The 20,444-nt window shown below is 54.4% G+C and overlaps 1 protein-coding gene across 1 annotated transcript in view; it reads right to left on the bottom strand.

The window, feature by feature from the left end:
* The window catches only part of POLR1A (RNA polymerase I subunit A), a 68,298-nt gene that overhangs the window by 8,032 nt on the left and 39,822 nt on the right, over positions 1–20,444 (bottom strand). Inside the window, exons 18-28 of the mRNA XM_056813242.1 lie at positions 20,065–20,147; positions 19,829–19,987; positions 19,229–19,327; positions 18,978–19,130; positions 18,377–18,459; positions 14,940–15,105; positions 13,541–13,762; positions 12,616–12,830; positions 9,550–9,717; positions 9,091–9,226; positions 8,535–8,692 (exon numbers count right to left, since the gene is read on the bottom strand). Coding sequence (XP_056669220.1) covers positions 8,535–8,692; positions 9,091–9,226; positions 9,550–9,717; positions 12,616–12,830; positions 13,541–13,762; positions 14,940–15,105; positions 18,377–18,459; positions 18,978–19,130; positions 19,229–19,327; positions 19,829–19,987; positions 20,065–20,147 — 1,642 coding nt within the window. The remainder of the gene's footprint in view (positions 1–8,534; positions 8,693–9,090; positions 9,227–9,549; positions 9,718–12,615; positions 12,831–13,540; positions 13,763–14,939; positions 15,106–18,376; positions 18,460–18,977; positions 19,131–19,228; positions 19,328–19,828; positions 19,988–20,064; positions 20,148–20,444) is intronic.

The raw sequence follows: 20,444 nt of genomic DNA, 5'->3' as shown, positions 1-20,444 counted from the left end.
GCCCTACTTCTTCCCAGCTTCTCCTAGAAAACAAGGACAACGACGGCAGGCTGTGGTTCACGGTGGACGAGGAAGGGACAGGGTTCCCCAGCTCCCCGTCCCTGACTGTGTGGTCTTGGACGAGTACTTCTACTCAGAACATCAACGGGTACCACAGACAGAGTGCCAGCCCGGCCCACAGGACAGCCCCTCTGGCCTCAACCCCAGAGCCTCGATCAGTGTGATGACTTCAGGCAAGTCCCTCGATGTCCTGAAGCCTCCGTTTCCTCATCTGTAACATGGGGATGAGGACGCCTGTAGACCAGCTCTTAAAGCGTCACTGGGATCTGCATTTTTATGAGGCAGAGAAGCGCGGGGCAGGAAGCTAGCCTTGCACTGCATAGTTGCCCGGAGGTAGGCAAGTCACTCAGAGAAAGGAAAAGAAAGTGAATAAGCAAGTAAAGTGCCTACTGTGTGCCAGGCACATTCTTGCAACAACCCTCAGAGGCAGGTGCTTATTGGCCTTGGCTTCTCTCACCCTCAGTTTCCTCATCTTAAAAATGGGCCTAATGACGGCATGGACCCTGAAGGGTTAGAAGGAACCGTAACCAAGCCGAGGGCTGCACTGTCATGTCAGCAGCACCCTCTCAACGGTTCAGGTCGGCACCTTTCCAATCCTAGCTGCCTGGAGCCTCGAGATGCCTGGCTAAGGGAGGGGGGTCACAAAGCCAGCAGATCACAGGCAGGGTATGAACATAGATCATCCTGACTTCAAGGCCAGTTCTCTGGCCACGGAGCAGGCTGTCCCTCATAGCAAACAAAGGTTCAGTCACCTGTAGGATGTATTTGAAGGGGGGGCCTGGACAGAAGAATCCTTTCCTAAAAAGTAAAGGCTTACAAGGTCTCTCCCACCACCCCCCTCCCCAAGGCCTTAAGCACTGGGACAAATTATTTCAAGGATGAATAAATGCTGGAGAGACTTCAGCTCTCCTCTTTGGAGAAACATCACTGCCAAGGTCCCACTGGGTCCATTCCATTCACACAAGCTTTGGTAATAGACAAATAAAATGGCCCCTTGGATTCGTTCCTTCTCTCTCCCTCCCTCCTACCCACCCACCCATCCATCCATCCATCCATCCATCCATCCATCCATCCATGAGCTTCCAGCTTACCAAGCTGGCTCTTTCTTAAACTGAGGAAGTAAACCTCTACTGAGCTCAACCAAAGACAGTATCAGGCATATCCTTCACTAGGTCAGGGGATTGGCCTCGAATCTGGAAATTTCTCCTTTATTATTCATTGCTTTGTGGTTGCTTTTTTAATCAGTGAAGCAATATAAATAATTTTCAAGATGCTTTTAAAGTTTGCAGGAAGGAAATGAATCTCTTAAGGGTGAGTGATTAAAAATATCATTAAAGTTTGGAATTGGAGCACGGAATTTATTGTAGGACAAGGCCAATTGCTTTGATCATACAAAAGAAAAAAATTGGTGCGATAAAAACAAGATGAAGCTAAGATAAAAAAGGCTTGAAGAGAAAAAAAGAGAAAAATGTTCAGCATGAACACACTTGAAAAAAATGTTCACTCTTATGACTACAGAAATGCAGATTAAAACAAGTCTGTAGTAAGCCTGGCAGAAAAGAAATAAAAATTAAAGTAAAAAGGAGGAAAAAACATTGGCCAAAGGTCTGGGAAAACTGGTTCTCAAATATGCTCCCCTTCAAACCTGGCTCAGTCCTGAGAAAAGCAAACACTGCTTTTGTGTTCGACATTTGATCCCATTCCGCAGTTGTATTTTATATAGCATCCTAAGCCCTTTCTCTGTCTCTGCATGAAGAAATTTATGGTTCAAAGGTTTAGCCTTCCTCTCTCAAGTTAGCTGCAATAGCTTAGTTTTCCTATAAATCACTTTAACTAAAGGAAAACTCAGCTACGTTTAGAGGCGCAATGCTCTCATAAAACACTTTAATTCAAGGGGAACTGTTATCTCAGTACCACCTGCAAAGCACTTTATATCAAGGACATTTGCTATCCCTCAGAACTGGCTCCAGAAACCCCCCATGACATTTGTGTGTCATCCTTGAAGGCCTACGAGCTGACCTGACACATTTCCACAAGATATGCTGCCCGTCTTTGCCCAATAAAAGTGATCTTATCTACTTCCTCAGAGCCAGAGTCTGCTCTCCACAGCCCACTACCAATGGGTCCCTATATCCAACTATATTACTTTCCTCACCTACCCTGTTCTGTTCTTTGTTTTATGTTTATAAAAAGGAGCTCTGCCCGTTTCCTCAGGGGTTTTTGGCTTAACAGGCTCATGCCCTGCTAATAAACTGCTATCTCATTCTACAAAACATGCCTTAGTTTACCACAACAGACTTCTGACCTCCTGGACAACTGCTCCACTTCCACTACCCATCAGCCTTCTCATCCTGATGCCTCCTGCCCCAAAATGGTGAGTTCTTCACCAAAACCTCCATTTGAGGAAGTACTATAGAAAGAAAGTGGTCTAGAAGATCAGAGATTGAAAGGGAATAGAAACTATATAATAGAAACTGCAGTTTCTATTCCCTTTCAATCTCTGATCTTCTAGACCACTTTCTTTCTAAACTAACTTTCTTTTCTATCTCCTGGTTTCCCCATTTGACCCTTTCATCTCCTTTCTATCTTCTCCCATTAGAACAGAAGTTCCTTGAGAGCAGGGATTGCCCTAAGAACTACTACTGTATTCCGAGTGCTTAGCACCACATCTGACACATGGCAAATGCTTAATAAATGATGTATCTGTGTATGTCATAGCCATTCAAGCTGGTCCAGGCATTCTGGAAAAGACAGGCAACAGGAATAATCAGGCCAGTCCCAGCCTTTGATCTTGTCCACAAGCCAAAGGAAGTCCCTCGAAGGAACCCTTCGTACCAAGATGTCACTGAGATAGTGAATAACTGGAGGGTCAAAGGTCGCCAACAGCTGGAGTAAGTCTAAATAAACGCACTGGCAGATCAATGGGCCAGGGATGACACTGTCAATGAGAATAAGAAGTGTGAAAACCACAAAGAAATAGGAGAAGATCTATGAGAGAAGGCAAAGGAGAGAAGAGCACAATCTGGAGAAATCGTATGCATTATTATTGGGGGAAATGGGCCTAGAGCAGTGAGGGCAAACCTTTTAGAGATGGCGTGCCAGGCCCTGCCCCAGCTCCACCCACTAGATCGAGTGCCATGCCCCTCCCCGTCACCAAGTGCTGGGCACATTCTGCCCCCCACTCCCACCCCAGACAGGGGAGGAAGCGCTCCCATTGGGCTGCTGGGCGGAGAGGCAGGGGAAGTGAGGAATGGCCTAAGTGAGTGTAGAGAGGGGGAGGAGAGTGGCCTGAGTACTTTGCTTCCCTCCAGCTCTGCCACCTGTGAGCTGCCTGCCTTACCCCTGTGTGTTCCCACTGACTGCTGGGCAGAAGGGTGGAGGAAAGGGGGAGGGGAGCAGCTCCCCCTGAGTCCCTCTGCCTTTCTAGTAATGACCGTGAGGTGGGGGGGGTGGGGGAGAGGGACACGACACGGGACAGGGGGCCTGACCACAGAGAGCACTCTGTGTGCCATCTTTGGCACTCATACCTTAGGCTCACCATCACTAGCCTAGAGCCATGCTGGAGCACACAACCAACAGGCTCAGAGGGATAACAAGAACTTACTGACAGCTGACAAATGTATGTTTGGACGTCATCCCATGAGATGATCGAAATAAAAAGCTCTCTGCAAACTTTACAGGACTAGATAAAGGCCAAGGTTAGTGGGAGGCTGGACTAGAGGGCCCTGCGTCACACACATGATTCGACACAGATCTGTGGGAGACAGAGTTGGAATCTGTCCCAGGACACGAAGGTAAAGGCTGGCTCCTGCCACTGAGTTGGACTGACATGCAAAGGACTGTGCCGGGAATGGGAGAGATGAAAAGCGTGGAACTCGCCACTCAGAACCCCGACGGAGCCCTTGGGGACAAGGTGAAAAAGGCCTTCCCAAGGGGGAGAGGGAAAAGGTAGAGGGAGCCTGCGCTGCCTACATGAGGGAGAACAGACTGAAAGGACAAGAAGGAATGAAGGGCCACGAGCTTTCCCATTAAAATCCTGGGATGGCCAAATACAGTGGACTCACCAATGAGACCAAGCACCCACGTGGGCCAGGGGGCCTTAGAGGGGCAATCTTTATCCTCTGGGCCTGGCAGGGAAGTGGGCGGGCAGTACCAGGAAGCCGAGAGCATGTGCCATGGCACACCAGGGAAGCATCTTTTGAGTCCAATGAGGCCCACAGGAGTGATGTTAAGCTTAGCCTTGACCCTGAGAACAGGCTGCGGAGGTGGTGGTATTGGCAGTGAGCAGACAATGATATGGATGGGCAAACCTAGCTGTATCCAGGGAATGTCTAACAGTGCAGTTTGGAGAGCTAGCTCTACGAGGGGCACACTGGGAAGGGAGACTTCAAACAAGGTTCACAAGGTTCAGACTCCATTTCCCAGGGTACCCCAGAAAGGGCTCCAAGCAGGCCAATGATGGGAACTGAGCTGTGACTCGGAGCTGCAACTGGCTGAGATGTCCAGGAGAGTTGGGAAGAGAACCAGTTTAGAACCTCTTGACGTGCAGGGACAGGTGAGAGATCATGGGAGCCCGACCCAGAAGAGGAAGGCGAGAGCGAAAGCAACAGAGATGAGAATGGGGAGGGCTAAATCTTGGGAGGGGTGGGATTAAGGGGATTTCCAGTTAGAGGTGGCAGGCAGAGAGCTCAATACAGTGGTCAAGCAGGCAGCCAGTAATATGGGCCTGGAACTACAACTCTGGAAGCTGTCAACATAGAGGAGGCTGAAGTCAGAGGGGGTGACTGCTGAGAGAACACTGAGGGAAGCCCCGCATTTAGGAGGCAAGAAGAGGAAGTGGCAAAAGAGACAGGAGCGGGAGTGGGGGGCCACAAGAAAACTAGCAAAGTGGAGTCTAACATAAGTTAAGGAAAGAAAGCTCTTCAAAGGGGGAAAGGTGGGGGGGAGGGGGGGCACTAGTCATCAGTGCCCAACACTGCCCACAAGTCAGGAAGTCGAGGCAGTGACCAGGGGGTTGCTGGTGCTTTGAAGGGAGCCACAATAGCAGAGGCATCAGGAAAGAGAGTGTTGAATACAGGGGCCACAAAAACAGAGGCCCGCTCAAGACCCCAGGCATTGTGGATCTGGAGCCAGAAGAGAATGCCAGAGTGACCAGGGCCAATCCCAGGGTCCCTGCAGAGGGGAGAGCTGATGAGCACCTGGCTTGAATGACTCCCTGGGGGGTCACCAGAGCCAAAGTTCAAACTCACATTCTGTGACTCTAAGCTCATCTCTGCAACCTCTGTACCCTGAACCCTTAAACCCTAAACAACTCTAAGACAAAAGGGCAAGAACTAGACTAAGAACTGGACAAAGCACTCTCTCTGGGTTATTATCCAAATGCACCCTGGTGCAGCTGGGAGGAGTAAAATACAAGTCACTTACAAGCCCCAAAGGGCAAGTCCTAAATGCTAGGAATGAAAGGAATTCCGATGATAGGCCTGGCTCCAAGAGGCAGGACTGTAATGGGAAGAGGGAGGCAGAGGAGTACAAGGAAGGGCCCCGGTTCTGGGTCCCAAAACGGCTTCTGAGGACTCTTCCCTGTATGACCCTGACAGACAAGTCATTTCTCGGCTTCCTCCTCTGTAAAATGGGAGGGAAGGCGAGACTAGATGGCCCAAAGGCCCTTCCAGGTCTGGGTCTGTGATGTGAAGAACTTCAGACCTGGCCTTGGAGTCAGGCAGTTTCCTCTGTGACCTTGGGCAAGGCTAGGCCAACCCCGTGAGATGGTCAGTACGTCTCTGTGTCAGGGGGATGCCTACACCACAAGCCCCATATAGATGACATCACGTACCCAGACTGGCCTCCCTCCCTAAAGGTCCAGACACTGGGGATACAAAAACCAAAACCAAAAACGTCCCTGCCTGCAAGGAACTCACATGAGCACAGAGGACGTCCCTATTAGGGCCAGACTGAGGCCCGGTTATGTTGGTCCAGGGTATGAAGAGCACGTTAGCCTGCAGGAGCCCATCCTGACCCCTGCCACATATCCCAAGAAAACACATAAATCATGCCTCATGCATGCCAAGGCCACCACAGCTGGCGCCAGACACCCTGAATGAACGTCAAATGGGCCACTGCTATTTGTCTAAGAAGGCATGTGAGTGTGTTTTATGGAGAGAGACAGCCACCACAAACATCCCTCCTGCCACACAGGGACAAATTCGCCCCTACTACTCTCCAGACAAGTCTGCTTTACTATTGTCTGCTACTATCCTGGGGGAGAAGAGGGATGAGGCGGGCTCAAAACCTGGATAAGTCCAGTGCCTGGCCCACATTTGAGGATGGCTCCTGGGGAGCTTCACCTAGGGCAAGGTGACCAGAGTTTGGCCCAAAGATGACAAAACGTTTGCTATTCCAGTCCTTCAAAACTGAATTTGGCATCTGGTTAGCAAGAATAAAGAGTTAAAATAGAAGTTTCTGAATGGTCTGCACCTTCCTCTAGTCTTCCCGCCCCAGCCCCAAGCTCCCAGGGGAGCCCCTCTCTAGCTAGCCCACTCCCTGGAAATGAATTAGAAATGATTAAGAAAAGGAAGTGGCAGTCACAACTTAGGTTCCAGTAGCTGGAGATACCCCATGGAAGCCAAAGGCTCTTTTGGCTTGGAGAATTTCAGGCAGGGATGGTAAGTAGAGGCCCGAGGCACAGAATATCAGAATGCCCTTTCCAGAAGTAAAACAGATTGATCACAGCTACACAGGAACTGAGTAGAGGATAATGGGCAGGGAAATGGCTAAGTAGGAGCCAGCAGAGCTGGGACAGCCCTCAGACAAGATGGGACACAAATAGAGACACACAGACACACACACATCCCAGCCCCTCGACAGTCGGGGCCCATTAGCAGAGCGCCGGGGAGGCAGGAGAGCTCCCAAGCACCAGGTAAGCTGAGGCCTAGGACAGCAACCGCTACTAAGAGCTCTCCACCCATTCCTCAATAAGACCTGAACAAACAGTGGGCCCAGGGGACAAAGATGCCCAGCCAGGCTGTAAACCAGCTAGCCTAAGAACAGAACACTAGGCAAAGCTCCTCGGCCAGAAAAAGCCTATGCTCACTCCCCCTGGTTAGGTGTCCCACAAATGCCTATTAACAAACAGAACTGCCAAGTTTTAAAAACCCTTCCCTACTGTCTTCAAGACAAAGGAGCAGCAAAAGCTGGGCAATGGGGGTTAAGTGACTCGCCCAAGCCACAACCAAGGTCCTTTTTGCTAGAAAGAGACTAGAGTTTCTCTCTAAAATACCAGCTTTTGAAGGTTCCCAGAGCTAGGACAATTAAGCTTGAATCCTGGGAGTCAACATAAGGTTCAGAGCCTTCAAACTTGGGAAAGGCTCTTCCCCAGACTAGAGATGGCTCCTAAGCTAGCTAGTCCCAAAGGACAGAATTTGGGATAATGGTCAGAAACCCTAGGGAAGATAGGTTGGAGCTCCATCGGTGGCAGCACTTAACAACAGGTGTCTGTGATCTGGGGAAAAGACTAAATAAAGTATTCTGCTTTGATGGTATCATTCCACAGATCCCTCTGCCATTTCTCCCCAGGGCCTTAGAAATCAATACATCTAAACCCTCCTCCCCCTCATTTTATTGAGAAGGAAGCAGGGATCCAGGGAGGGGAGAGGTGGCCTCCCCAAAGTCACACAGGTAGTAACTGAGGAAGGACTTCCCCTTAGACTTCTGTTTCTGCTCATCCATCCGTCCTGGCACTGAGAGGGGCAGCAGGGGACAAGCTGGAGAGGGCTGGATCCCTATAGGCTAAGGGGCTGAATTTGGATCCTAGATCCCTCATTTCCTGGTTCTGGGATCATGGACAGATCAGTTATCCTTCCCAATCCCACCCTGAGATTATCTTGTACATTCACTTTTACCTTTCTGTGCACCCTCAGTGCTTATAGTTTCCTCATCTGTAAAATGGGAATAACCACATTTGCATTATCTCCCTCACAGAGTTGTTTTTAGAGAAGTGGTTTACAGGGAGCAGTTAGGTGGCTCAGAGTCAGATCCAGAGACAGGAGGTCCTGGGTTCAAATTTGACCTCAATTACTTCCTAGCTGTGACCCTGGGCAAGTCACTTAACTCCCATTGCTCAGCTCTTATAGCTTTTCTGCCTTAGAACCAATACACAGTACTGATTCAAAGACAGAAAGGGGGGCTCTTTAAAAAAAAGTAGTTTGAGGGGGCAGCTGGGTAGCTGAGTGGATTGAGAGCCAGTCCTAGAGACGGGAGGTTCTAGGTTCAAATCTGGCCTCAGACACTTCCCAGCTGTGTGACCCTGGGCAAGTCACTTGACCCCCATTGCCTCCCCTTACCACTCTTCTGCCTTGGAGCCAATACACAGTATTGACTCCAAGACGGAAGGTAAGGGTTTAAAAAAAAAAAGTAGTTTGTAAACCATCCAAGCCCTATAAATGTAGAAGAAAAGCAAAAGCAGCTAGAAATCTGACCTTGTTTCAATGAAATGCAGAATGTCCTCGGGCCGCAGGCATTTCTCCTGCTGGTAGTACTTGTAGGGGAGGAAATTGAAGCGGATGCAGTAAACCCGGTACTTGTCTTTCTTCTCTTCCATGCGGAAGGACTCCTGGACGTCAACTTTCTGTAACACCTGCAACCACATCACAGGAACAACACATGTCAGCCCAAGCCTTGGCAGAATCCATGAAGGAATGTGGCTGGAGGGCCATGTAGGCAGCCTCTAGCACAGGGCCAGCACCAACCCAAGCCCAACGGCACAAGAAGTCTCCAACGGCTGTGCAGGAGCAGTCAGAAAGGGAGACCCTCTCAGAAGCAGAAGGGGAGAGGGTCGTCAGCAGCACCTGCCCCTCTCCCCTGGCCTTCCTGACTGAAGCCAGCTCTCTCGTGGCTAGGCCCCCTATCAGCAGGACTTAAGAAGCTGATCTGCGCCCCACCAGCCTGGCTCAGGGAAGCATGTCTCACTGGGAAAGCCAGGGCCAAAGCACAGTAAATCCTCCCAGCTCTCCCTCCTAGTCCCCCAGGAGGTACCTCGCCTAAGCACACTCTGGTCAGCTGTTTCTTCAGGCTCTTGACCCTCTTCAAGGCCTTCTTTGTGTTGAGCACAGGCACACTCATCATGGGGGTCTTGATGTTTGAGCTGGCCACCATAAGGATCTCCCTCAATCTGAAAGAGAGGGTGAGGTCTGAGCACCCCAGGGACACCAAGAGAACTCAGGCATCACTTCTGGAAAGGCATTAGATGGCACATAGACGCCAAAAACCATGAGGAATGCATGGGTGATTACCTGGGCCCTGTAGGAGCCCACCTCCGACTACTTCCCAAAGAATCCAACTGAAGACCAAGGCCTTCCAGTGCCCCAAACCTGGGTTGTCCCTAAACTCCTCAGGGCAGAGGGGTCAAAGGACACTGCCCCTTCTCTGACAAGCTCCAGGTCTCCCCTCCCCCCAGCTTTCTTACATTCTCTTTGCTAAATGCCCCCCTCCTACCTTGGAATCCCCAGCGTGACATTCATCTCTCCTCTGCCAGCAAAGTGAAAAGTGTTCAGGGTCATCTGTGTGGAAGGTTCTCCGATGCTCTGAGCAGCCAGGAGGCCCACTGCTTCCCCAGGATCACACAGGGCCCGCTGCCATTTGAGATGGAGCAATGTCTTCAACCTGGAGCAAAGGGGGCACAGGTAGTGAGGAGACAGAGACCAGAACACCCTAAGGTGCTGAAATCAGCCCCTGCTTCCCAAAATGAAGTCTTTCCCTCTACTGCCCTGTAGCAATGAAATGAATCTTTTGTTTCCTTAGTAATCACAATCCCAACAAATTCTCCATCCCTGGAATTCCCAAAGGCACCAGATGCCGGTGCTGGAGCCTCGATTTCAAATTCCCCCATTTCCTTCAAAGCTTAACTTAAGTACTCCCTACCTACTTCTACATAAGGCCTTTCTTGACCTTCCCCAATCCAACTGCTAGGGCTCCCCTTCCTGAAATGACCCTCTTTTTCTATATCTGCTTATAAAAGTATACGTTATTGGATGGCTAGGTGGATAAGAGAGCCAGGCCTGGAGATCTTGGATTCAAATCTGACCTCAGACACTTCCTTGCTATGTGACCCTGGACAAGTCACTTAACTCCAACTGCCCAGCCCTTACTGCCCTTCTATCTTGGAATCAAGACTTAATATGGATTCTTGGGTTTAACAAAAAAGAATATGTCTCCCCTGGTAAGAATGTGAGATCTCTGGGGACAGGAATTAGTTCATTTGGAGTCTGGCACATAGTAGCCACTTAATCACCCTGAAAATACTATAAATCTCCTTGGGCCATCTGTACTTCACCTAATCCTAATGGGAAGCCACTTGGGAGATAAGAGCAATGTCTACCTTCCCTGGACCACTTGGTCTATCACCAAGGCTCAGGAATCAAAATATAGCCCAACTCTGCTCATCTGGACCTGCCTCAATCAGAATTTGGGAAAGTTGGGGCAGGAGCTGCACTCAAGCCTGCCTCTGTCCTTGCCAAGAAAAGTTGGCTAAATGAATGCGAAATAAGACAAAGCCAGTCTGTTCTCTTTAAAACCACTGTGGCCGAGGAGCTGAGCAGCATTCACTATGTGTATTAGTGTAATCACATGCTCTTAACCATTACAGACAGCCCTTGAAGATGTCAACTAGGCAACACCTTGTCAAACTAGTCTCAGAGAACTCGTGAAATTCAGAAGTCTAAAAAGAACTTTCAACTCCTTCATAATCCCAAGTTTTTCCTAAATCAGATTAGCTTTGTGCCCAACTGGCTAAAATAGCAGGTCAGAGGCATTATGAATGCCCCCGAGACATGCAACCTGAGTTGGTGCTTCCTGTACTGAGGGCACTTGGGGGGTTTAATCCTGGAGGATTTCTCTGCTTTGAAAAGAGCTGGCTCTGGGGCTCACTGGGGAAGGCAGCTAATGGATTCTTTAGAGAGCCCGCGATCTCAGCCAAGTTTCCAGGAAGTGAGCTAGCTACAAAATGAACTGCCCTGCTCCCTCTGGGGGAAATGCAGGAGCTGGGTGAAAAGGCCATTAACGGCTCCATTTGGTCCTCCAGCCCCAGAGCTGGGGGTGGGGGTGTTTGAAAGATTCCCAGGGAGAGAGGGAGGAAGGCAGGAAGGGCTGCTGGCTTCCTGTGGTCAGAGGGAGGACCTGACTTGGCTGATGATGAACGCTGGCAGCTGAGCCCCGGAAACCACTGCTCCTTGGGATGCTGGCTATCACATCACCCTGGCCAGGCCTAGAAAAGGCCAGAAGCTGGACAGATGGTAACTGTCTTTGTTCTCTTGGGCCTCCTCTCTTTCCAGGGCCTTCCTGCCTGCTGGCTGCCTGGCTTCCTTCCCCACTTCTTTGTGCCCCTACCTGTCCCCCATGACCCTATACTGGGTCTGGAGAGGCCATCTCCTCTTCCCTCCTCTCTCTGCTGCCATCCTCCCCCTCCCACCCCTCCTGCCTTTCTTACACCCACTCCAGGGAAGGTGGACCAGCCAAATCCCAGATGGCTCAGCTCTACTGTAAGCATGTAGACCCTGAGTCAATAAGCCACATCAGCTGCCTCATACCACAACAGGCACCCTGGCAAGCCAGCTGGGAACAGTCTAGTGAGCTCAGGCTTGGGAATCAGAGGACCTTGGCTCCCCTCCACGATTTGCCACATACTACCAAAGGCAAGTCCCTTCTCCCGGCTGGGCCACCCTTTCCTCATCGATAAAACGATTCAGTGACCTCTAAGGCCATTTCCATGATCCCATGACCCCAGCACTGAGTGCTTTCTGGGCTGTTTCATGAAGGACACCTCCTTGTTAGCAGACTTCAGAATAAGGAAGGCCCAGGGTCAAGTCCTGCACTCAATGGCCATTCTAGCGGCATCAGCTCCATCAGCCTGAGTCACAGAGCAGGTGCCACGGTGCCAGCAGTCCACATTGGCAGAGGGAGCAACCTCACATCAGTGCGATCAGAAAACTGGTCCAAAAAGAAATGGTGGGCTAGGAAGCCACTGCACCACCATCTTCTCTCTACTCTTCAGGGCCTAAATGAAGAGGACCGGAAATGCCCCTTGGCCACATCATGCCTGGGCCAAGTTCCAATGTGCTTTGCTTTTCCGATCCTGCCTTCGTTGTGTTGGCTTTCTGAAGCTTCTCCCGATTCTCCAGGCCCACTATTAGCTGCAGGGCCCCAAACACTGGGCCTGTGACTAGAGGAAGGCTTGGCTGGCGACCACCATCGTGATGGCCGATTTTAGGCCCAGAGAGGTGAGCCGGGCCACCAAGGCAGCCCGGAGCTGGCTGGGATTTGACCTGCAGGTCTGGCTCAGCTCCATTCCTGACCCCATCCCAGGCCTGGTCACTTCAGCTTCTAAACTGCAGTAGGGACAGCCCCATCCACTCCAGGCACAGACCTGTGACGCCAGAGAGCTGTCCCAGAGGCCACCCGCTCCTGGTGAGACCAGCTCCCTGAACCTTCTCCAAGCCTTCACCGACCCCCACCATACAGCCTATCTGTCCCCCCGCGCCCACAGAGCCACTCTCACATTCTCACCTGTCAAGAGAAAGTTCTGACTTTTGATAACTCCTCTCGGCCTGAGCCGCCCATTCTTGGGCGTAGGCGTCAACCTGGTTTTCAAAGGTTTCTGATACAGAAGCAAAGTGGATATCTGGCCGCCAGACGCCCAGGCTGGGATCGGGGCAAGGCAGGGCCCTCTTCACATATTTCCTCTGGCTCTTCTCATCTAAATCGTACCACATCTTTAGAATCTGGAACAGAAGAGGCGATAAAGCCACCATCCAAGCAGCAAGCCCCAGAGTCACCGCCTGAAGACTCCAAGCTCCATCTCCATGCCCCACCCCAGAAGCACCAGGGAAGGCCTGCCCAGGCATTCCCAGCTATCACGCGCTTAGTTACTGTGTGACAAGGGCAAATGACACCAGCCTTCTGCACCCCAAGGCCTCCCCTGGAAGAATCCTACCTACCCTTGCTTTCTTTAGGGGTGCTGGGAATGACCCCAAAGGGGAAGGGAGGGAAGAGCCTCAGAGGCCACGCAGGCCTCTTACCAGAACCACAATCCCCCAGATGTATGTGTGAGTGTGGGGCAGCCCATCTCCTCTCTACAGAGTTCTGTCCCCAGGAAGCTTTCCCTTGCAGTGGGTGGACAGCAAATGCTGAAGGTCACTATGACTGTAAAACACCACAGGATCATCAACTTCTATTAGGGTGGTTTGTCCAGCCCCAAGCATGGGTGTCTTCCACACAGGGGCAGCCGGGCTCGCAGCCCACTCTGGCATTTAGTGCTGGGGTGCCTGCCCTGGTCCTCAGTTTCTTCGGGGGGGGCACACGGCAGGAGATGGGGGGGGGTGTGAACTAGATGGCCTCAGGTTCCTTCTAGCTCTACTAGAGCTGGTCTGCCCAATGGGTGCTGTGTCCAAGGATCCCTGAGGCTCCCTGGAGGCCGGGGGAGGCTGTTTACCTGTTGGGCTCTGGGGTCCCGGCCATTCTGGTTCTCTCCGGTGAGGTTCAGGGCCCGGACAGCTGCCTGAACTTTCTGGGAATAGCTCAGGAAGGCCCCCTGTCTGGGGCAGATGGAAGGATGCTTGGCATGCCACTTTCTGAGGGCTTTGAAATGTCGGCGGGCCTGCGTGGGGTCCATTTTGGATAAGACTTCATCCAGATGTTTGGATTTCCTTATTGCCTAGGAAAAGCAGGCCCAAGGAACCAAAAGGTGAGTGAAAGCCGCTGGGTCACCACCAGTGAGGCCCAGGCCTTGGGGCCTTTGCCTCCTATGGGGTAATAGAATGGAAGCTGACTCTGGAGCCAGACCAGAATCTGAAGCTCAGCTCTGCTGCTGCTGACGTGTGAACATCAGAGACTGCTGGGTCTGGGGTCAGAGGACAAGGGTTCAGGTCCCCCCTCTGACATATCCCAGGTGGGCCTGGCTGTCCTGCATTTTGGGCCGGATCTCCCACATCAGTCAGCTCTGTGAAACCAGTTCAGAAAGGTACTTGGGGGTCCGTGGCCCTTGCGGCCTGCCCTGCCTCAGCACTGGGGATGTTTGGCTCCTGTTCCAGAGGATCACAGGCCACTAGTGGGACAGCCGTGGCCCTGCCCAAACTGGAGCAGGGAGGTGGGCAGGCCCGGCCACCAGGAAGGGACAGGAAGGCACAGATGTCCTTCCTGGAATAGCAAGGGGCGGGCGGCCCCTCAGAGGCACGGCCCTTCCGTACTTTCAGGCTGCCGCATGATCTGGGGCAAAGCCACTAGCCACCTCATCAGCCCCAGCCCTACTACGGACTGGTGGGCCTCCGCCTCAGAACTCGGATCTGCCTGCCTTTCACCCAAGGCTGAGCCTGAACCTCGCCTCGAGCCAAGAGGCACTCGTCAAGCTCCTCCTATGGGCCAGGCACTGGACTGAAGACTTCAGAACTATTCAACAAGGATCCCCACAACCACCCTGGAAGGAAGCGGCTGTCATGATCCCCATTTTGCAGTTGGAGAGACAGCAGTGAGGAACTGGTGAGGACGCCGGGAGACCGGTGAGCAACGGAAGCAAACGTGGGTCAAGTGACTGTCCAGGCTCACCCGGCTACGAAGTGCCTCCGGTACATTTGAACTTGGGTCTTCCTGACTCTAAGCCCAGCACCCGCATCTACGGCATCTCCTAGTTGTCACCTATGTTTACATACGTGAGCGTGCACAAAGCAATACTGCATAAACCACACGCATAGAACCCACCAGCGGCAGACACGGCGTGAGTAACACAGGCAGCGCTGGTGCTGCCAGAGGCCGCGGGACCGAAGCCCGCCGTCTCCCCTCTGAGGCTCTACGGGGCGCCCACGGCTCCCGCCCCGCTCCCCCTCTGTGGAGCCTACCTCGTAGTTACTGAGCAGGAAGGGGAACTGCTTGGGCTGCAGGAACTGGGTCTTGGGGATATCCAGCCCGTCCTCTCCATACAGGAACTGGACCACGCTGCCGTCGCTGTCCCGCACCGTGAGGTCGTACTGAACCACGAGGCCTTCCAGATGCTTAATGATGCACCTGCGGAGGAAGGAGCGCTCAGGCCTGGCCCGGGCCAGGCGCCGTGGGGGCAGGAAGTGGAGGAGGGGGCGAAGCAGGCCTAGTCTGGAGGGAGCCTCAGGAAGCATACTGGAGGTGGGCTGTGATCAGGCTGGCTGTTAAGTAACGGAGTGAAATGGGGAGGAGACGGTTCAGAAAAGCCTGGGAGGACTCGTGTGAAGGGAGGACGCCCAGGATTTATAATACGAATGGCTGATTAATAAGGAGACTCTGAATGCTTAACGTGTGTGTGGCCAAGTATGAACATAACTTACTCATCCACTGCATTTCTAAAACAAAGCACTATTGTGACGACAAACAACTCGGAAAAACTGAGGGATTCTGATGGACAGACGACAGCCCCCAGGCCCGAGGCAACAAGGGGCTCCCCACCAGGGAAGGTCAGGCCCCACTGGGGGGCGGTGGTTTTGCCTGACAAGACGCATGCTTGGGACAAGGCTCTTCTTTCTCAGTTGGGGAGGGAGAGAAGAGGGCAAATCTTATTCTCATTTGAGGCCCAAACAAGAGCGCCTTCACGACCACAGACCCAAGGGCCAAGGGGCCAGCAGCTGAAGAAGCTCCCGCTGCCACAGCCTCCTCCAGGGGCTCTGGGCACGGCAGGCCTGGCTTCCCCAGGCTGGCTCTATCACCCATCTTGGGCATACCGGGAATTCGCATTTGACCAGAGGCTTTTCCCCAGCCCTCTCTTAAGCTCTCCCTGCCTCGGCCCTGGGAGCCGGGTTATTGGCGTCCCCTCGGGTTCCCCAAACCCTCCTGAGGATGCCATCTGTGGCCTTCTCCTGTCAACGAAGCCCTGAATGCTCTGCCCTGGGGCTCCCTTGAAGATGGCACCTCCTCTCCAGCCCTGGGTCCAGCACTCTTACAACCCCTGGGCACCCCTCAGGCATACGGGCTGGAGGTGGCGGTGGTCTCTGACCAAAGGCCACACACACCCCTTTTACAGAGGAAGAGGAGGCTGAGGGAAGGGGAACCAGGCCCCGAGCCCAGCTTCACTGCACCCAACAACCTCCTGCCCATTTCTGCCTGCCGGCCCTCGTCCTGTGAACCAACAGCAAACTTATCCCGGCACACTGCAGACGGTACAGCCCCCCACGGCCCCCAGGACCGCTGCGACCGATCCCTCTCCCTGAGCCCCAAGCAAAACCAGTGCCTGATTGCACTGCGGTTCTTCCTCCACTCCCGCCGGCCTCTCCTCGGTTCCACTGCTCAGCTTCCCCCGTGCCCCAGGCTCCTCCGGGCTCTATCCCTCCAACACACGCTAGGCCCAAACCACCGGGCCCACCTGGGGCTGAGGCTGATCGAGGACGATGGGAGCCTGTGTGGGTGCAGCTTGGGACAGTGAGATCGTCCAGCGGCCCAGGGAGGCCCAGGGAGGCCCAGGGAGGCCCGCACCAAGGCCACAGCTGGAGAAGAGGGAGGCAGAGGAGTGGGAGGAGGCCCGGGAGAGCCCGGCTGACCATTCCCAGCCTAAGGTACTTGTCCAGGGTCCCCTACCTGGCTCAGGATGGTGTGCCCACGTACAGTGAGCTCATCCGTCCAACCAGGCTATAGTCATTTGATCTGGGTGTATTTAAAAACAAAGTGGGAGAGGGGCAGTCAGGTGGCCCAGTGGATAGAGCCAGGCCTGGAGATGGGAGGTCCTGGGTTCCAATCTGATCTCAGACACTTCCCAGCTGGGTGACCTTGGACAAGTCACTTCACCCCCATTGCCCAGCCCTTAGTGCTCTTCTGCCTTGGAACCAATACACAGTATTGATTCTAAGACGGAAAGTCAGGGTTTAAAAGTCACAACTGGATGAAAAAGAAAGGCTTCTTGGTAACAGGCTCGGATGGAACAAGCCCACCGCCTTCGGGGACCTGAGGAGGGAGTTTTTCCTCTCTCTCTTTGGGCCTGACTGAAGGGACATCTGTTTTGCCTGCTCACTGCATTTTTAACGTGCCTGCATGAGGGGAGGAGAGAGAGTCTGAGCTGAGGCCAGACGACGAGGGACTTAAACGTAAAAAATAAGCTACAGGGAGAAGTGGCCCCAGAGGTCCTTGCGGGAGGCTCCGCCTTCTCCTCTGTCCTTGGTGCCAGCGGTGGGATCCCCAATGGCTGGCCCGACACAGGCCTGGGCCCTCGGGGGAGGCCTCGCTTGCCGCACCGCTGATGGAGGCTCTCCTCTAACCCCTTCCTGCCCTGCTCCAACAGCGCGTTCCCGCGGGCTCTGCAGCGTCACATGCGCCGAGTTCGATGGACTCCACAGAGGGAACGGGTCAGTCTCCCGCGTGGCCTGGCTCTCTAACACCCTCAGCTCCCGCCTCTCCTAATAACCCACAGGGTCAGGGAGGGCTGAAGCCAGAGCCCGTGAGGCCGGCTCAGGGGAGGGACCGTTTCCTCTCCTTTTTTTTACAGAAAGGGCTGAATGCAGCCCCCCAGAAGGCCTGGACTTAACCCAAAGAGCAGAGAAGCCTGAGGCAGCCACGGGGCACCTTGTCACCATGTGGCTCTGAGGGGAAGCTGGTGCTGCGGGTTCTGGGAAACGGGCCTCCTCCCAGGAGATAAGAGCACAGGAGTGGTAAGAGGAGGCCTCGGCCTCTACGGCCCGCCCAGGCCCGCTCGGGTTGATTAAATGCTGTGGCTCTTCTCTAAGACCTCCAGTTTCCCACTTCCGTACGCTTACACCACCTTTAAGGGTCTCTACGTCCTATCCGGGCCCGCTCGTGTTGATTAAATGCTGTGGCTCTTCTCTAAGACCTCCAGTTTCCCACTTCCGTACGCTTACACCACCTTTAAGGGGCTCCCGAGGACAGAGGAGGCCCAGTAGAAGAGACAAGTCTAGGAGGGAGGGATGGAGCCTCAGCAGTACTATCATCACCTTCCATTTTAGAATCCATCCTGCATACGGTCCAGGGCAGAAGAAGCATGAGAGTTGTGACTTGTCCAACTGGGAAGTGTCTGAGGCCAGAAATGAGCCCAGGACCTCCCATCTCGAGGCCCAGCTCCCTGGGCACGGGGCCACGTCTCTGCCCTCAAAGCTCGGTATTATCTGCCCCATCTCAAAGCTGCAGAATCAAGGCTAAGAGGGGTTGGGGATTTACCCATTTTCAGACAGCTAGAGCAGCTGGGTGGCCATGGAGGCCCATTTCCTGCTCTGAAAAGAGGGGGTTCTAGTCCCTGGGCAGGACCAGGCCTCTCCTGACGCCCCATCCGGGATCTTCCCAAAGTGGGGGGCAGCCCCCTGGCTCTTACCTCTGGAGATAGCCCGATCGACTTGTCTTGACAGCCGTATCCACCAGGCCTTCCCTCCCGGCCATGCAATGGAAGAAGAACTCCTGAGGGAAGAGAGAGATGACAGGCCGTGAGCGTGACGGGCCTCCAGCCGGGCCGCCCTCTCCCTGGCTGGCCTGTGGTCATGCAGTCCTCGGCCCCGACGGAGAAAGGCAGACGCGGATCCGAGGGGATCGTTCCAGACAAGCACGACAGGGGAAGCGTGACTGCGCGGCAGAAACTGTGTCAAGGAGGGTGAGGACAGAAACCGCCCTGCAGGCCGGCATCATGGGCCGGGCCACAGAGCTCCACTCCCTCTCCGTGAGGCCGAAAAGGAAGAGTCCCCGGCCCGTCCCAGGCCTGCCTCCTCCAGCAACGCTGACCGTCAGCCCGTGTCCTCAGACAGCAGCATCATGACGTGCAGCCAAGCGCCTCGAGTGGCCTCCTGTCCCTGCCCTGGGTGCCGGGGAACGCATCCCTGGGCCGGCCCTCCTGAGGCTCACTGCTGCCACTCGGCAGCCTCTCGGCACCTCCGATCTCCCCCCTTCCCAAAGAGCTGGCAGGAGTCCCTGAAGGCACGTACGGGAGGCCGGATGCCCGTGAGGAACCTGCCGGTGACGAAGCCTCCGGACCGAGGGGTGACCTCGTAGGGCTCGAAGCAGGGCAGCGACTTCCCGGAGGGCATCAGCGGCGGCCTTCGGCCCTCCAGCTCGATCTGGCCGAGCAGACAGGAGATCTGGGGACAGACAAAGCATGTAAATGGGGGCCCCCCCCCGAACATCGCTGCCAGCAGGAGGCTGCCCCCCCCCAGGCCCCCCAGGCCCCTGCTCAGACCTGCATGGTGTTGACAGTGGATCCTTTGGCCCCGGACTGCACCATCATCTGCAGGTTGTTCTCTGGAAAGCCTCTGTGGAGGCCAAAGGGCATGCAGGCCTGGTGGGGCAGAGACACAGATCAGGAAGGCCTGAGGCAGAAGAGCGAAGCCCAAGCCCCAAGCGGGCCCAAATACTCCCTGACCCATGCAGGCACCCTTGGGGCCTCCTCCCTGGGCCTGAGCCACAAGGCCAGCCCAGGGGATCCTCCGGCCTGCGGTGGGGGGGAGGAGGAAGAGGGCTAATCCTCGGGCCCTGCACATGAAACCCAGGGCAGCCCGGCCTGTTCGGGCGCTCTCGTCTCCCTTTCTTTCTTTTTAAGCCCTTACCTCCTGCCCTGGGCTCAATATTGGGTACCGGTTCCAGGGCAGAGGAGCGGTAAGGGCTGGGCAATGAATGGGGGCCAAGTGGCTAAGAAGTGTGTGAGGCCTCCCGTCTGCAGGCTGGCTCTCTGGCCACTCTCCCTCTGCTAGCTGACCTCTTTGAAGGCCCAGGTTGGATGCCACCTCCTCCAGGAAGCCTCTCCTCATGCCCGCCCACGGCTCAGGGCTCGAGGACTCACCTTGTTAATCTCGTTGCTGTAATGATTGACCTCCTCCTTGAACTTGAGGTCCACCATATTGAAGTCTCTCTGGTCTTTGCTGAGATGGGCGTCCTGCCACCTCGTCTGCGCATCCTCGGGGGTGGTCGCGTCGGGGAGGCCGAAGGCGGCCTTGATGGCCTGGAGGGAAGCGGATGGTCAGTCTCATGTGCACGGGGGCAGCCGACCACGGACCCACCCTCCCCAGCCCGCCTTACTCGGAAGCCACAGCGAGAAGATTCTTCGACAACCGACTTCCTCTTGGCATCCGCCTGGGGCCTCACCAGGATATCCTCCACGCCTGCAGGGGAAGAGGGACAATGCAGGGGCGCTGGCAAGGGGAGACCAACGGCGGTCCGAGGGGCCCCTTTGGGCCAGGGCCAGGCCAGGAATAAGAAAGCCCGAGGCGTCGCTGCAGGGGCACCCATGGGCAGAGAGCTCCTGCTCTCAAGGGAGGCACCTTCCCGTGGGGAAGACGGCGGCTCGAGAGGAGGAGGAGGAGGCGGCTGGACTCTAGACCAGGCGAGGGGAGAGGCAGACACGTGCCAGCCCCCCCCCCCCCCCCCCCGTGCCCACACACTGATGGGGCATCACTGAT

Source organism: Monodelphis domestica, chromosome 1 (assembly GCF_027887165.1).
Source record: "Monodelphis domestica isolate mMonDom1 chromosome 1, mMonDom1.pri, whole genome shotgun sequence".
In the NCBI taxonomy this organism is placed as follows: Eukaryota; Metazoa; Chordata; class Mammalia; order Didelphimorphia; family Didelphidae; genus Monodelphis; species Monodelphis domestica.
The sequence above is the reverse complement of the archived record's forward strand: the minus strand, read 5'-3'. Positions and strand labels throughout refer to the sequence as shown.